Source organism: Micropterus salmoides, unplaced genomic scaffold, assembly GCF_014851395.1.
Source record: "Micropterus salmoides isolate LMB-PRFRI ecotype aquatic unplaced genomic scaffold, ASM1485139v1 Ms_hic_scaffold_6, whole genome shotgun sequence".
In the NCBI taxonomy this organism is placed as follows: Eukaryota; Metazoa; Chordata; class Actinopteri; order Centrarchiformes; family Centrarchidae; genus Micropterus; species Micropterus salmoides.
The window spans coordinates 5,539,191-5,557,243 of NW_024044348.1; the positions used below are offsets into that span (position 1 = coordinate 5,539,191).

At 40.5% G+C, this 18,053-nt stretch overlaps 1 protein-coding gene across 1 annotated transcript in view; it reads right to left on the bottom strand.

The window, feature by feature from the left end:
* c1qtnf4 (C1q and TNF related 4) overlaps positions 1-18,053 on the bottom strand; it is a 37,981-nt gene that overhangs the window by 3,647 nt on the left and 16,281 nt on the right. The window contains exon 2 of the mRNA XM_038701771.1: positions 1,082-1,443. Coding sequence (XP_038557699.1) covers positions 1,082-1,438 — 357 coding nt within the window. The 5' untranslated portion in view covers positions 1,439-1,443. The remainder of the gene's footprint in view (positions 1-1,081; positions 1,444-18,053) is intronic.

Here is an 18,053-nt window from a genome sequence, read left to right on the forward strand (position 1 = left end):
ATAAAAGACCTTTGTAAACATTTCCTCAGAGGGACAAATCCATCCTGAAAGAGAATTCAGTTATTGTTTGAGGCTGACTTGATGAAGATACCTGTCAAAATCATACAGCCTGCTTAGAGGAAAAATTTGGGGAATACACTTATATGCTTTCTTGCCACGAGTGAGATGTTCATTACCACTCTGGTGTTAGTGCATGGAGCTGGAGCCAGGCAACAGTTGGCTTAGTATTACTTAGCTTAGCATAAAAACTGAAAGCAGGTGGGAAGAAGCTGGTGTGTCTGACCAAAATTCAGAATCAAGCCTTTGTCTGCCTCTAAAGCTAAAGAAATTGAATAAGCTTATTTCTTAAAATGTTGAACGATTCCTTTAACTTAAGGAGTCTGTGCACTACTTGAAGGGAAAATTCACCATCTTTTAAGCAGATGTCCAATCGGTGTTGATGGTAAATGTAGTCAATTAAAGCAAAAATTCCTCTTCTTCCATTTTGATTTCGGCTCTGGGTAGCTAGGGCCGTGCTAGATGCCGCTCAAAAATAAAAACTTGTTCTCTTCGCTTGTGTTGCAACATTTTCAAAAGCGAAAACAGCATCCCAAAATGTGAGTGCAGAGGATATTATGGACGTGGATACATTATACAGTGTTTTGGCTAACTCAGATATTCAGCCGTGGGGCTGCATTAGCCATGTAAGAGGATATGGCTGGTGGGGACCATCCAGAACCTGAGCTACCTGGGAACTGCATGGGCAGTATTTGTTGGACGCTGTCGTAGACGACAACCCTGACAGAGCCCTTGTGTGCATTACTATGCATGAAGGTTTTACTGCTCACTTGGACAGTGGTGTGCTGGAGACCTTCTTCAGGATCCCAAAGATAAGCTGGAAAAGACAACCAAGACCAGTAGGGTCGAGAGGGCAGATGACCACTGAGTGAAGATTTTTGTCACCTAACGTTATATTTTGGCCAGCAAAGTAATAACTATAGGCTAGAGTGCTCCCACAGGCTGTGGTGGTGTTGGACTAATGTGGTTATATTGAAGGACCGTCAAGAGAAACTGTGTGGTGATTGAGAGGTCTGAAACCTACCTTCCTTTCTTCTCCAGCGTTTTCCTCGTAGACGATGGCCTGCACCTCGTTTCTGTTCTTCATCAGCATCACAGACAGGTCTTTGTGTGGAAACTTTCCCACTGTGAAGGAGAAGTAGTAGGCCCCGGGGATACGACAGCGCAACATGCCAGCCTTGGGGTCAAAATCCCCGCCGATGTTCACATAAACAGTGTCAAATGTCACAGTCATCTTGGGCCCACCTTCCATGCTGTTGGTACGTGCAACGGAGAAAGCCGAGCGTAATTCCACGTCATCCAGGAGACGGGCAAAACCCCACACACCGCCTGCATGGCTCAGGCACAACAGGCCAATCAGCACGCTCACTGGTAGCTGCATTGTATCTGCAAAACATAAAAAATTGAGATTTCCTTACATATAGATAGCTTTTAAATGTTTTGCCACATTAGAATTCACCGTCAGATCTTCAGCTGCGACATGGCTGCAGTGTTTTTGTTGCAGAGCTTGATATGAAGAAAGTTCAAGTTTGGATAGCTCAGATCACCTGGCAAACCACAGCAGGTATACTAATGACTGACGAGGAAGCTGGAAAATCAATCTGCTATATCTATTTTCTGGTAAGTTGCAACTCATCTTTTCTGTTCCTCTGGAAATGCTTCTAAAGGTGATCTACTAAATTTCATTTAACAATGTGATGTGCTCATAATATCATAATGAAGATCTAATAGATGCCTGAGGAGTGTTTGTTCATGTTGTTGCTTATTGTTGCTTATAACATTTGTAATAATAAGGCTCATGTTTTAATTTATTTCCATAATATAGAATCTCATCACATATTTTCACACTTCACTGCTCCTCTCTGGTCATTACAGATCAGCATATCTGTAGTCAAACCACGGCAGCATTTTTCTGCAGAATAGTTTCTCCAGCTTTCTTATTGGTTGTTGGTTTCCTAACGGGAGACTAAACCTTGCTTTGTTGGGGATCATTCATCTATCTATCCATCGTCTATACCGTGCATGGTCATGGGGGGGCTGGAGCCAATCCCAGCTGATATTGGGCGAGAGGGTGGGTACACCTTAGACAGGTCGCCATTCCATCACAGGGCTTAGTAGGGATCATTTGATCTTATATATTTGGTATTTTCTGTACATATACCATTTTGGCCTTCATTTAATAGTTTGACAGTATAGATTGACAGGAAACGTGAGAGAGAGTGAGGGGAGTTACATACAACAATGTGTGGAAGTGGCGAAATTTTGATTTAAATCAGGAACGATCTGATCAAAGAATGAGTAAACAAGATTAGTCAGTACCAAAAAAAAGGTTCAATACACAGTCACTCACACATCACTGTGAAAAAAATGCCTCATCTGAGAGAAATGTGGGCATCAGCAACAGACTGCAACAACCATTTGTGAATACACGTGTGTAGGTAAAACACTAAAACCACTCGAAGACAGGTGACGCTCACATAATGGAACAAGCATACATCTGCACATCGCAAAAACACAAAACAGAGTTCAACAAATGTGCCTAAAAGACAAAACACATAAAAATCCCTGTGCTGTGTTTGAGCTGTTCAAGCAGATCTCTCTCAGTAGAGGAGCTATTAATGTGGTTTTTTATTAACTGAGACAAGCACTCTCAATGTCTCATTGTCCTTTTCTGGTAAAGTAGCAGGAAGAAGCAGACACATAGGGGGAGATAGTGTTCTAAAAGCATCCTTTACTGCAAAAAGACAGCTTATCATGTAGAGAGCTACCAGACCCAGATGTGCAGTTTACCAGCCTACATGAGTATAATATAAGGAAGGAAAATATATAAAGTATTTAGAGGTGGAACGCTCCTTTAACTCCTTAATAATGATGTCAAGAATAAGGTAGTATAAAGGAGCTGGGTCTGCTGTTTTAATCTAAAAGATGTTTCTCTCCTCATCCAAGAGGCGTCAGCTGTTTTATTGAAGTCCAGGTATTTACTGTGAACCTCTTGGGTGCTTTCCATTCAGCTAATTATGCTTTCTCCCTTTGTCACTCCTCTGCCCTCCAGCCTGCGACCCAGAGACTGACTGAGGTCCATTATCATCAAGAATGTTCCAATCACTTAAATGCGTCTCAGGGGAGACAGCAGGCTTTCAAAGGAGCTTAGAAGGATAAACTGCAGGTATGTCCGATGCAGAGGGTTTTTTTCCCAGATGGAAAACCCCTTCAATCAGTCTCTGTTTAGTGATTGGTTGGCTGACCAGTAAAATGAGCAGATTGCAACCACCTGTGGAGACTGGAATTACATATTTCTGGTAGAATGCCAGGATCCTGCTGAGGGTGCGCAAACATGACCACATCACCCCCATCCTCAAATCACTCCACTGGCTTCCTGTCTCGCTCAAGACTGAGTACAAGGTCTCCCTCCTTACCCACCAGTGTATCCATGGTGAAGCCCCCCGCTTCTCACCCCACAGACCTCAACACGCAACCTCCGATCTGCCTCAGCATATCTCCTGAAACCTCCCAGGACAAAGCTCCGTACAATGGGAGATCGGGCTTTCTGCTCAGCTGCTCCCAGTCTGTGGAACGCTCTCCCTGACTACCCGAGGACACCACAGACTGTGGATGCTTTTAAACGTGACCTTAAAATCCATCTTTTTAGGAGAGCTTTTGATTGAACTCTTGCCATTTTCCTTATTGTTTTTGTTTATTTTATTTATTTTTATTTTCATGCTCTCCATGTGTTTTTATTTTTTAGCACTTACCTGTTTTATCATGTAGCACTTTGGGATTTGCGGAAATATAAAGTGCATTACAAATTAAATGTATTATTATTATTATAATATATATGTATTATACTTGTGCTCAATTTCCATGATGAATAAATCATATTAAAACTTTGGAAACTTTTTCTTTATAATCCAAAAAGCGTTTCTTCTTTGTTTCTTATTTTCCGTTCCAAGTTTTGCTTGTTTAATGGTCAAAATATTCATTTTTCATTTCATCCTCCACAGCTGTCCAACTGTCACTAGTCCACTGTACCTGCAGCCTTTTACAACCCAGTTGTAGACTTTATGTAAGACATCTAGCTTATAGGGAAAAAAATCACTTCATGGTTACAAGACACCAGTGGTGACTGTTGTTAGATGGGATGTGAGCTTTGTTTCACAGTAAGGAAGTAACACACTTAGCACATCCAACCAACATCCTCCCTAGAGGTGAGCATGACGCAAAACAAAGTTTGTCCTTATTCATTTTCTTTGGGACACAAGTTGATCTTTATAGCAATCGATGCAGCGCTGACTGACATAGAAAATTTTAAATATTTAAATTTTATGCAAAACCAGTCAACAAAAGCCTCTTTGAAGAGTGATGAGATGTCCTCAAAACTAAAACAGCAAATATTGTCTCATTTTCTTAGACATACAATAATTCATATAAGATTCGTCCATCCATCCATCGTCAGACACTTATCCTGCATACTATTTACTGTAACTGGAATGAATCACTGCTCATACCATGTTTCACTCTGGCGGCCTCCTCTTCACCTGAATGAGGGCATCACAGCTGAATGATAAATCATTTCAGCCATCAGACTGGCAGAAAAGTTTTTTAAATATTAAATGTACTTTCTAATGTGTTACAACAGTCACAATGCATCACTATCAAGGCCTTGAAGTTATTTACTGTTTAAACTAAATGTTCTTCTAGTATGTTTATACTAAATCGACCTCTTTAAATGGAAACTAATTATAGCGGTTAATTGTACTTAAGGCACTGAGGCACAGCTGATCGTTTCTGTCTGATTACTTGTCCCGCTGCAGCAGGGGGAGAAATATTTTCTGCAAGAGCAAAATATGCTGCAGTACCAGCTCACTGCAGATATTATGATTCTCCTTTATGAATCTGAGCACACTTTTTTTTTTTTACTGCACCCTAAAGTAATAAAGCAAACTATAAAATTGACAATGCAGCAGTTACCCTTGTTTGGATAATGGCGGCTTGCATTAAGAAATTCTGTTTGTTTGTCCGTGTAATGGCAGCAGTTTTAACTAGTCATGTCGACAGACTGTACTCCTAAGAGAGTGTGATGCTTCAGTTCAAACAGCAACGGAAGAATAGATCAAACAAACCTCTTCCATAATGAGCACACATGGGAGTTAAGCTCATAGAGGAGCAACAGAACACAGTTGAAAAGAAAAGACTAGAGCAGAATTAGCCCATGCAAAAGTACAGTTATGCATGTTTTAAAAATTCAACTCATCACTTTCTTTTGGCTTACTTCTTCTACAGTAAATGCATCATTTTAAATCGGTTTTGTGCTGTTTTATTTTACTTGCATACGTTTAAGCATGTGTCAGTATATTTGTGTATATAACTTTATGATTGGGGTTAAAGTAATCTGATTACAAACAACATATAATGATGACATGTAATAATTGAAAGGCAAAAAGTAATTTCCTTTATACATACAGTCAACTTTATTGTGCGTTTCTTGAAAATGGCTGTTTAAGCTGTTTAACAGTTGAGGAATGCTTTAGTAAATCTCTGTAGTTCATGTTCTTTGTTTCAACTGTTTACTGTGATTCTAGAGCTGCAACTGCTGCACAGCAGAGGTTTGAGCTAAATGCTAACGTGATGCTCACAATGACAACACTAACATGCTAATGTTAAGGTGTAATGTTTATCATGTTCACTGACCCGGATCTACCATATGGACAACCTGGGCACGTGCCCAGGGGCCCTTGGGCAAAGAGGGGCCCTCTGTGATGGAGGTTGTTTACAAAAAATGGATTCTGTCAGTTTGATGACTGGCCAGTTAATGATTGGAAGCAGGCCACAACGCACTGTGGAGATTGGCTACTGATAAAGGTAGGTGGGGGCGCAGAGCAGGTGGTTTACACCGTACTGATTCACGATTGTTTTTTGGAAGAACAAGTTGAGATTAAAACAGTGAAATTAATTTGTAACTGATCCATGGTCAGATAGCTTGTATCTGCCAGTGTAACGTTAGTGGAAACGGAAGCGGTAGCAACCAAAAGCCTGGCAGGGCTGCCAAGAGAAAGAAGCAGCTGTAGTAAAAAAACTTCTCAAATGGATTTCAGCCTTTCAGAATCTGGCGGCTAACTATTCGCTATCACGGAGGGGGAACAATGCTGGTGGATATTTCATTCATCATAATAATATAATGTGTCATTGGACACATTATATTATTATTAAAATTAAATAATCACCGTCCACCAGAAAAATACATTGCTTTCCTTTTCGCTAGCTGGACTCTGAGGACTTGATCAGCTACTTTGCGAAGAAAACGACATGAACATAAGGACTTCTATCTTTTTTGTTGCTGTGTTTATATGCTGTTTGCATAACATGTATATTTGTATATTGCATCATTATGGTGTGATGGTGCTATAAACCTGTGTGAGAGTTATTTTGTCAAGTGCAGTAAATGTTTTTGGTGTGTGTGAAGTTGCCCAGCTCACTTAGTGAGCTTTTGCAAACTGCACTCAGCACGGTTGTGTTATGGCATTGTTACATCTTCAGTCAGTCATGTTTCAGAATTACTAGTGTGTTTTCTGCTTTGGTGATTTTCAGTGAACACTATTTGGGATCTTGGGATGATTGAATTAATTGCATTGTGATTTGTGAGTGAGATGGCAGTACTTGGTTTAGGTTTATTGAATTGGACAGGCATACTTGCTGCCTGCTCAGCTGGACTAGTCATCAACCTTTCACTAATGTGTGTGGGATTTGACATGCCAGCTTGGCTGGAAGTTCAAATAAGCTAATTAAGGTGGGCCTTAGCATTGTGTGCGTGTCTGTGCATGTTGGTGGTGTCTGTCTGGTGGGGCTTTAGGTTCTATCAGGGGCCTGTAGTTTGCTGGCTGTCAATAGCTTTGTTATCGAGAGTGTGGGTGTTCGGGATAGGAGGGGGGCCCTTAGGGACTTCAGTGCTGGGGGTACTAATCCGGCCTTGATGTTCAGTGTGTTGGCATACTAACATTTGCCACTTAATAGTACTAAACACAAAGTACAACTGATGCTGATCGGAATGTGATGAGTTTTGCAGGTATTTGATCATTTGAAGTTTTAGATTTGTCCTGATGATCATGCTAGATGAAAACAACTACAATTCATCCTGACAAGGTTAATAATGTCAAATGTCAAAATGGCATGGCAACCATCCACTAGTTGATAAGCTATATGTTATACAGGACCAAAGTGGTGCCATGACTAAAACTCCAACTTGGTAAAAACGCATCAGATATGTCAAACTCAGTCACAGACTGTGCGTTTTCCATGTTTATCTCCAGGCCCCACAGCTTCATGTAACTTGACTATCAAGCACAGGCAACTTACTTGCAGAATAGGGATGGGGATCGTTAATTTTTATTGACACTGCTTAACGATCTGATTCTTTATCGATACCGCTATCAATACTTTACTCTTATTTAGTGATGGTTATTTGATAAGACCAGACCCAACATGCAGGCACGAGGTAGGCCTGCACGATATGAGGACAATATTCAATGTGCGATAACGTTATATATTGAGATGACATATCACTTGCGATAAATAAACATATATTGAAGTGTACATATGAACTGCCTGGTTGTTTTTAATTTAATATTTTAAATACAGCTAAATGTTGTTTCTAGAGCAAAGTAACTCAATAACTTTATCTGACATCACAAGTGAGTGACGTTTAGAAAGACTAACATCAGTCTGTATCAGTCCCTCCTCCTCTCTCTCTGGCTGCAGGTAACTTTACCAGGAAGAAGGAGGCTGGTTTGTCTTTTGAGTTTTGAGTTTTTAAGACTACAGACCAGTCTATGCTCCAGACAGACAGCTTTCTATTAAGCTTGTTTTCAACTTTTGGCTAATGCCAAGCTAGCGTTAGCAGTGCTTGTATAAAACTAGGGCTGAATGATTTTGGAAAATAATCTAATTGCGATTTTTTTAACCAATATTGCGATTGCGATTTAATATGCGATTAATTTTTAAGCTCTTTACCTTGTGTATTATTCAAAATGGACAAGCAGTAAATCAGTGTATAGTATGACCAACACAATATTATATAGATAGAACTACACTGTTCTTTCTTGTGGGTCAGGCCTGTGTTATGATGAATTAGGTAGAATTATTATTATGAGCAATGGTTGAGAAGATATATCATATTATAATAATATGAGAAAGATAATTTGAGTCAAGTCATGGCATTAAATAATATGATATAATATCATCAGGTCGGCCTACAGACCACAAGAAAAACTAAGTTTACCACAGTGTGTTATACAGTAAGCGCTCAATACAAAACCCACAGTTCAACCACCAATTAATGCGTCTTTATCTCAGTTCAAATCTCCCAGGAGACCATATTTCTGTTTTCCCAGTAAGCAAACAAAAAATACTCAGTTCAAAAGTTGGCCAACGAAAATAAAACGTTGCCTATGGTGTTTAATAAACAAGCTTAGTAATTCTCTGACAACACCGGAGTTCCCCCGCAGCCTGCGATGCTGGTGAGCAGCGCACTGGCTGTAACCAGGCTGGAACTCGGGACAGACTGGGACTCTTTCAGATTTCTGCATTTTGTTTGAAACATTGTTTGTGTTGACTGGTGGCTGTGTGTGTGACGCAGGTGCCGAACCTTATTGATTTTCGGGTTTTGAGAAATTTTGGAACCGGGTCTCAATCCCCATCCCTATTGCAGAAGATGCTATATATTCAACAGTGAAACATATGGACCTAGCTACCATTAGCAAATTAAATAATACAAAATATTATGTATTTGCAAATATTTCTCTTTTGTATGAATGGCTCTAACATTGTGTTTTTGGATGATAACTGTGTTGTGTTGCCTCTTAAATCCAAACTAAATCAAATTATTTAATGAACACACATTCATGCAGGAGTCTCGGTGCAACCACAACTGAGCAGTTTCTGGAACGTGCACAAGTGAATTACCTCGATGAAAGCTGTTGATGATACTTGTTTCAAGAGGAGAGGATGTTATATATTCATTTCTTTCCCTCACAGTGGTTCTACTCCCAGCTTCACAAAATTGCAAACTTAATGTGAACAGAACCAGCACTTAATTATAATTACCAAATGTAAGCATAAAGATTGAAGGAAACTGTCGATCATAACTTTATTTTTGATAGACAAAATAAGAGAAAACCAACATGTATAAACCAATGTTAAATAATTTGAGTAATGCTGGGAGTTATATGAAATGCAATTTTGTGCTGATAATTACTAATCTCCAAACCATCCATTCATAATCACTGTTTATCTGGGTCAGAGCTACAATTCCCACAGGATGAGCCTCCCAGCCCAGGCTCCTTTGCCTAGCACCTTCCTCCAGGTCCTCCAGGGGGATTCCTAGAGGTTCAGACAGATCTATAGATCTCTTTCCCCCATGTGAGTCGTGGATCTTCTCTAGGGTCTCCTCACAGTTGGTCATTTCTTCAAACTTATAGACAAAGGGAGTCTGTGTCTGTGCTGCAGCCGCCAGGTGATGACATATATTGGGCTGACTTTGATGTGCTGGAGTAAATAAACCCTTTTGCCATACATGTTCCACTTTTCAGATACTGTTTTCTTTCTTACTTTCTTTTTTGTAATAGTTTCAGATTACTTACACTTCTTTTCAGAAGTTGGGTAGAATTATACTCTCTACAATTTGCAGAGATAATCACACTTATACGTCTATGAAGATTCTCAGTCATCCAGGTCATAGTTATCCAACGAAGGTTAAAGTCAAGGGCAACTGGACTTGGTTGAAGATACTGGAAGACGTTTCGTCCCTCATCCAAAGGACTTCTTCAGTTCTGACTGACTGGCAGGGAAACTCAGCTATTTAACCACTTTAACCACCAGATACCAACGATGGTCGTTCAGTCTTGGCCACAGGTAGTCTTAACGACTGTAACGACTGTCGTCACAGCAACAAGGAACACTAACGAACCAGCGGTATCGATGACCCGGGATAACGACCCCACTGAGGTTAAATAGCTGAGTTTCCCTGCCAGTCAGTCAGAACTGAAGAAGTCCTTTGGATGAGGGACGAAACGTCTTCCAGTATCTTCAACCAAGTCCAGTTGCCCTTGACTTTAACCTTTGTTGGATAATCACAATTATAGTCAAAAGAATGCAAAAGAAAATCAAGCTTTGTCTGCACGCCCCTCTCAGAACTCAAAATAATAACATCCAAAATAACACCTGTGTGTGTTCAGGGCCTTTAGGAGGATTTTACGCTACTTGATCCAGCAGATATATACAGTATGATATGTGAACATCTCCTACGTTGATATGCATTTGCATAAAATGTAGGGTAGCAGTGAGGATTGCTTGAGCAACCAGGTGCCCAAACCACCTGGCTCTTCTCTGTGTGGGGCAGCAGCACTTGGACATGGACCAGATCAACCAGCTCCATACAATGATAAAAAGTACCAACCAAGCAGAGAAACACTAATTTAGTTGCTTGTATCATGGTGGCTTGCATCTGCTGCTTTCAGTCGCTGCAGAGGGATCATAACTATTGCTGAGAGACGGAATGAAGATTTGTCTGAATGCAGAGCTTTGCAACTTTTATCACTACCACAGTCCCAAGAAATGTCCAAAATACTGTACTATTTAGAGTGACAGTCAATCCCACAGTCCCCTTCATCACAACCTACATTGACTTTAATTCCTTCATCAGAGCAGCTGCTCAAATCTGACATAGATGTGAGCAGCTGCCCCAAAAACGGCAGGAGAAAAGAGAAATTCACAGGAAATCAGGAAATAACTCATTACTCCTTTTAAGCAACCTACAAATGATGACCTGCTGGGGAAGCATTAAAATATGTTTGCTAACTTAAAGCAGTGTGCATCCTTGCTCTCTATTCCAAACCTTTGTCTTTTGCCAGTTGAATGAAACACTAAATAGAAATGTTACGTTATCCTGGATGATGAAGGGTTGCATGAATCAGTGTGACTCCCTACAGCTCAGCTAAGTGATGCCTCGAATAGCAGCATAGGGCTGCGTGTGTGTGTGTGTGTGTGTGTGTGTTTGTGTGTCTGGTGCAATGTCTAATGGGGAAAACACAAGGTAGCTGAGTAGCCACAGGATGATTCTGCACCTTGCAATTTATGTCAAGTGCCGATGCAGAAAGTAGTGTGTTCTGTATGTAGTGATGTGGAAAGTGAGGGTGTGGGTTTGTAGTAGGGGTGGGAATCGCAGGGTACCTCACGATACGTGGCTCACGATAACAATAATATCACGATACAGCAATTCTGCGATAATCGATATATCGCTTGACAATCCTGATACATCAGGATATCTGTCTAACTACTATATACAAAATGCCTGTGGAAAAAGTTTACTATTTATTTGCTGCAAATCCAAACTGTTAGAAAACAGCACAATTCTGCTCAGTCTGTAAATAAAATACAGAGCAACTATGAAAAATTATTATCAAAATATTTGTTTATAAAAGGCACATAAAATGCAAATTCACTAAATTTTTTTACTGCAAATACAAATTGCTGTGTACCACCTAAGTCTAATCTGTACATCACATATTAATAACTGTTCAGTGACACAGCATTGTGATTGAACATTGATGTTCAGCATGTGAAGCAAAATGTGTAGTTTATGTTAAGATTGCATTTTCGCGATGCTAATGTCCGTTAGCACGTTAATGGAGATTCCCATTATATATTAGCATTGAGCTAACTGTCAAAACGCTATTTTATATTAATATTATGTATCGAATCAATATGGGCTGGAATATCGATACAGTATCATGGAAAAATGTACAACAGTATATTGCTGTATCGATTTATTGTCACACTCCTTGTTTGTAGTATGTCGGAGATAAACCAGAAATCATATGTTGTCACAGACCTGCAATTAATGTTTGCATTTTTATTATCCGTAACAACAAGCATGCCCTGAGCTTAACGGAAAAAGTTCTGTAGTTTTCAGCCTGATGTATTTCCCATAAATGTGTCCATTATGACTGTATAGGTCGTGCTAACTTTGCACTTGCACCCTCCATTGTAGAGATTCACGGAACTGAGTGAAGATGGTAGGGCAGTTATTGATGTCAGCTGCCAAGTTGACCAAGATGTAGTTGGCTATAATGGCCATTTAAGGGTCTTCCGTGTTCAAGCATTCAAATGTATGAGGTGGAAAGCTGTAGGAGGCTTGCACAGTTCACCACTACATAGGTTGTTTAACGCGAGTCCTTGACCCGCCAAATATCTACGACGGCTATGGCGAGTGCAAAGTTAGCATGACTCACAGCGCCACAATGGCCATGTTTATGTGAAATAAGGGTTTTGTCTGGTGATAGGGTTGAAAAAAGAGCAGAGCTGTCTTTGGAGTGCTGAAACGACATTAATTCAATTCAATTCAACCAACTTTTAATCCAATTAAGGGCAATTAGTTAAGAGCAGCATGTTTGCAACAGTACATAACACAAATTACACACAACATTCACAACATACAAGCAGCCAGTATGCGCACATTTAAAACCCCCAAGAACCCTACAGGGAGTTTAAAAGTCTGCTCGCCGAAGGGATAAAAGGTTTGGAGTGGCAGTTCGTCTTACACACAGGAGGTGCATAACGACGCCCAGAAGGCAACAAAGAGAATTCACCCGCCAGAGCATGTCCTGGAGGGGCTAGGATACTTGCTGCCTTCCAGACTATTTGTTGGTTGCAGAAGGCTTTAATGCGTCTCTGTTTCACTACGATGGTTTTCGAACAGATTTTTACAATGTTGTTCAGACTGTTCCTGTCTTTAACTGTCAGATTGTGAAACCAACAGATAAAAGAAAAACTTGTGAAAGACTGAATAAAACACTGATAAAATCTACACAGGATGACAGGCGAGACAGAGAAGGAGTTTGTGGAGAAGATAAATTCTCTGTTGCCTCCGCCTCACAATGGCGGCGCTGTTAATCAAACCTAAGATGGTCATCAAAAACAGTGCCCAAGTATTTATGTGATGAGACAATGTCCACCTTTTCATTATGTATGATGCTCTCTGAAGCAGCATCTCTATTTCACCCAAAGTCAGTAATTAATTCTTTGGTTTAAATTCGACATTCACGCTACTCACGGGTCGCACAGAAGCTTGAGCACCCCAGAAGACTCGGACCCGCCCTGGACGACTGGGACCCATTATAATGATCAAGTGTGCTTATTTTCTCATTCAATAGTCGTCTCTCTCTCCACAGCTGGGTAATTATTTCATCCATCAAACACTGCCATCTGATCCCTACTATCGACAAAATCTCTGTGACTGTGATTATAACAGTGTTTGACATTCAGAGTCAGTCTGCTCAGGCTTAAAGCATTGATGTGCCCTTCTAACACAAAGACAAAGGCTGCAAGAGAGCGACAGAAGGACCATGTCTGAACACACCATCAGTTATTTGTGTGTTATCAAGCCAGCAGAAACCTTCAAGCCTTTTGTCCCCAAAAGGTCAACCTATCAAGGCTTTCAAAACCAGCCTTATTTTTAGATTGACCTTCATGCATTTTTGAAATTATATGATGGATTGTGAAAGTGTCTCACAGACTCAAGGATCGTTTCAACACTTGAAGCTCTATCTAACTTTTAAATTTAAGTTAAAATGTAAAAATATGAAAAACTACACCACATTTGCACATCAGTGTGGTCGTCTTCACTGTGTGAGTGGTTGCAGTGGAGTGAACCAAACACCGTCAAAGACAGCCGAACATCGGCAGGTTCATTACTTTACAGGCTCCCTCTTTATTCAACTCTTGTTTCACCTCGTCATTAAATTAACCACCTCCTCTCAGTATCAGTTGCGTCTGTAGTTCTGCTCCATCTCAAGTTGTGGCTCTCCCTGAGATCTTCCCTATGTCTAAAAATAGAGGAAGGAGAAAGGCTGATTTCTCCTCCGGGGAGACAGATCAATAACTGATGACTGAGATGGGGATGAAAAGGAAGACAGGAGGAGGGCGAGGAAATGGAAGCAAAGAAAGAAACGGAGAAGATGATGAGAGCTGAACAAAGGTGGAAAAATGTCCTGTGAGAGCGGATTTAGAATAGACCATGAGGATGTGGGAAATTGTTTTGCTGTGACTGTAATTTGTGTGTTTATGGGGGACTGCATATACAGTAAATGTGTGTGTGGCCTATGTAACTTTGTTGTGTGGGTGGTAAATTGTGTGTTTGCCTAATCCTAGCTGCGTAGGTAGGTATTTTATTATAACATTATCTAGCATGTTTATTCGCTTGTTGGATAGTAGATTGATCAGCTGGGGACTGAAATAGACCGGTTTTCAGCTTAATCAGCAATGACCAGTGACCGGGGGCGAGCAGCGTCAAATATACAGTTTTTTGCCGGTCACATCGAACATTACAAACAAGCTGCGCTGCGAGGCCTGCATCGTGTTTCACGTGTGTGCACAGCAGCACAGACAATCATGCAACACTCACTATTTACATCTGCAGAGAAACACACAGAAAGAGACACGTTCTTGTATCACATTAGAAGATGGATAGGCTATTGTAAAGACCAGGTAAAGCAACAGTGAACACAGCTGTTGGTGGCGATGTCATTCATAACCATTGATTAAGAACAAGCCTCCTCCACACGAGGTTCATCTGCTGCTGTGAAAACAGAATTGCGAGTGAAAAATACAAAATGCGAGTTGTCTTTTATAAAACTGCTGATAAATACAGTCAGAGCAGACAGATGGAAAGACAGGTGTAGGTGTGTGCATGTGTGTCTGAAGGGGAAAGCAAGGTAAGCAGTTTACTGCAGTTAGTGATTAAACACAAAAATAAGGTGGAGAATTATAATATACTGTAGCCTATATATATATATATATATATATATTTTAATACAGTGTTTAACACACATAGGCTTTACAAAATTTGGCGACCCATTTTAAAATCGTTTGTGGTTGCAGCGCTGAGCAGTGCATAGTCGCTCCGCACATCCTCTCACTCGGTCGCTCTCTCGCAAATACGGACAACAGACCCGTCTGTGAATTAAAAAGTTGGTATCATAAACACAGCTGCACAAATCTGTCCAACACAACGCTGTCAATGTCGGAGACCCATCCCCAAAACAGTTCTGACATGCATGTCAGGAGTCTAGCTAATAAGGAGAGCTATGTTAACTTTGGAAACCAGCTGTCGAAGTTAGCACGCTGTATAACTGGTAGTCAACAGGTGTGTTCAAGATAACTGGCTGACTTTCGCTGACTTGATCCCACAAGGTCTAGTGACGTTTTGCAGCGCAGGTGTTGTGCCGCATGCATGCCTGCCATGAATTGCATACACCTCGCAGGAGGTAACGCTCTTTTATACTGAGAAAAGAGGTGGATTTTTTTTGCCGAATTATGCGTTCACTTATTAAGGTCCTTTTAGGACACTTTGCTGTTCACATTGTTTGAACGCGGTTAACGCCCACATGTTTTTGCTAAATCTCAAGAAATGGTAGCCTACTTTTGTATAGAGTGTAAGTGTAAGAATATGTTAACGATTCTTAACGTTCATAAAATATATGCTGATCATTTACCACAATAGAAGAACCCCACAAAGAATAGTATAGCGTTTAAAAGCAGAACTTTAATGCATTTTAATGCAATTATCGGCAGGCATACAAAATTCGGCATAACCCCCCCGCCACAGTTACGCTGTCAATCTGTGGGAAACAAAGCTCCTTTCAGTTAAAATACTATTTAATAATCAATGTTTCCTTATGACCCTACAATTGAATGGACCCCGGTGAGAATAGCCAAAATTTATACTGGTGCTGATGGGGATTCTAATAAAAATAGATTTTTTCGGGAATCGTCCAAAATCAGAATTGGCAGATCAATCTTTACAAAATCAGTAATTGGAATCAGCCTGTAAAAAATGTAATCTGTGGATCTCTTTCTACAACTAGCACAGCAATAAGCCTGTGTGTGAACTGATACTAGGCTGATATTTGTGTGCCCTTCAAAAATTGCTCTTGAGAAATTTTGTTTATTGTCCCCCTAACTGTTAGATGAAATTTACGCTCATTGTCCGATATTTACATTTATTCATTTAGCTGACGCTTTAATACAAAAGCGACTTACAACTGCTATTTATGTCAGAGGTCCCACTACTAGTGGTTAAGTGTCTTGCTCAGGGACACATTGGGGGATGTGTCACAGTGGGGATTTGAATGCGGGTCTCTCACACCAAAGGCATGTGTCTTATCCACTGCCCCATCACAACCAATATATAATATTGTGAAACATAATGTGTGTGTGCAACAGTGTGTGTGTGAGTGTATGTGTATTGATGTGCACATAATGTTTGTTTTTTCCTGTGCTCATGTGTGAGTACAGCATGTGTGTAGTTAGCCTTGTGTTGGGTGTGCGCATGTATGACATGCATGTGTGACAATGCTTTTGTGGTTGTGTATAGTGAATTTCTCCTCCGTGCTGGGCCATCTGCTTCAGGTGATAACAAACACATTAGCCCTCAGACTGAAGCAAAACACTCTCTGACTTTCACCGGCTGCCTGAAGTTTACTACTTTATATTACCTTTAAATCCGCTCTGAGAACCTGTTAATGTTTTCAAATTTCTTCCTGCTGCAGTGCGCAAGCAGCTGTGTCATCATCTAAATGTCTTAGGAGGCCATTGAACCCTCAACCAGGGGCTTCTGAATTTGTCTCACAGCCACTACGATTAGAAGACATTCCCACTGTGACTGTTTTCTGCTTATACCTTCATTTTTACAGATATTTTACACTGACTCAATGGATTTCATATATGGTAAGATGGCTTGTACGGTTAAAACCATAGAGACTTTTTTTTGCCAATTCTGCAGTAATATAGAAATTTTTTACCTCTTGTGGCTCATTGTTTTGGTTCTACGGCACATTCATTGTACGGCTTAACCTTAAAATGCATTTCTAAAAAGCCTTGAACTGAATCACAACATAAATACGCAAGATAAAAACTGTATTAATCACGTAGCTGTTCAGGTATAGCCAGTAACACTGCTTTTACTGTAGCCTATTGCCCTGTTTGTCAGGGACGGAAATAATTAATTTAAAATGTTTTAATTTAAAAATTACAATTTCATCCAGTGCTTAAAAAGTGCAAAGACAATAACAAACATCAAATCCAAATGCATGATAAAAGCAAGAAAACACTAGCGGCCACTAGCGGTGCCGTTTTAAGATTGCAACCAGGCGTGAGCTCGTACACATGCTCGCTTGAACTCATGAGCGAGCATAATCCGAAACACAATCATACAAAAATCCTGCAATAAACGCAGAAACACCGGCATGCAGGCTGTGACTTTTCACAAAGATATGTTCAGGCACTGTTACTTCAACGTTCCCATCTCAGAGGCAGGTCTACACCGGCTCCGTAATGTTACTTCATTCAGCGCAGCCAGCCGCATATCGGCACAATCCTCCCGGAAAAAAGGCAGAGTGACAGCAGCTATAGACAGGCAAGGAGACTGCTTCACACAACATGCTGGAATCTCAGGTAAACTCCCACTACAACGTTATAGTAATAGTTTTATCAGCTGCAGGTTGAACAAATCCACCCTCGTTACATGATCACGGTATATTTACTGCATTTAGCCGACGTGCTACATCATTAGCTCGTCTGCTGCTTTCAGTAACAATCTTTACTATCTGTGTATCTTTCACCGGAGGCTCAGCAATGTCAGCAAATGTATTGGAAGATAACAAAACAGGTAATGAGCTGGGCTGATTATTATAACGAGATTGTGTCACACTTTATAATAAGACCGAAGTAAGTAAATTTACTGTAGTGTCACTGGTTGGCTCTTCCTCTGGCTTGAATATTATGTGGGTCATGTTAGTTACAGCGACTGAGAGGTGGAGAAGCTGTGTACCTGAGTATCGGTAAAAGGCAATCCATCTAAATTGAACGTTATGAAGCAAACAGCGGCAGGTCTGAGCTAATGTAGCGTTAGCTGGCTGTTCCTGGCTGCATCATTATAGGATAGTAAA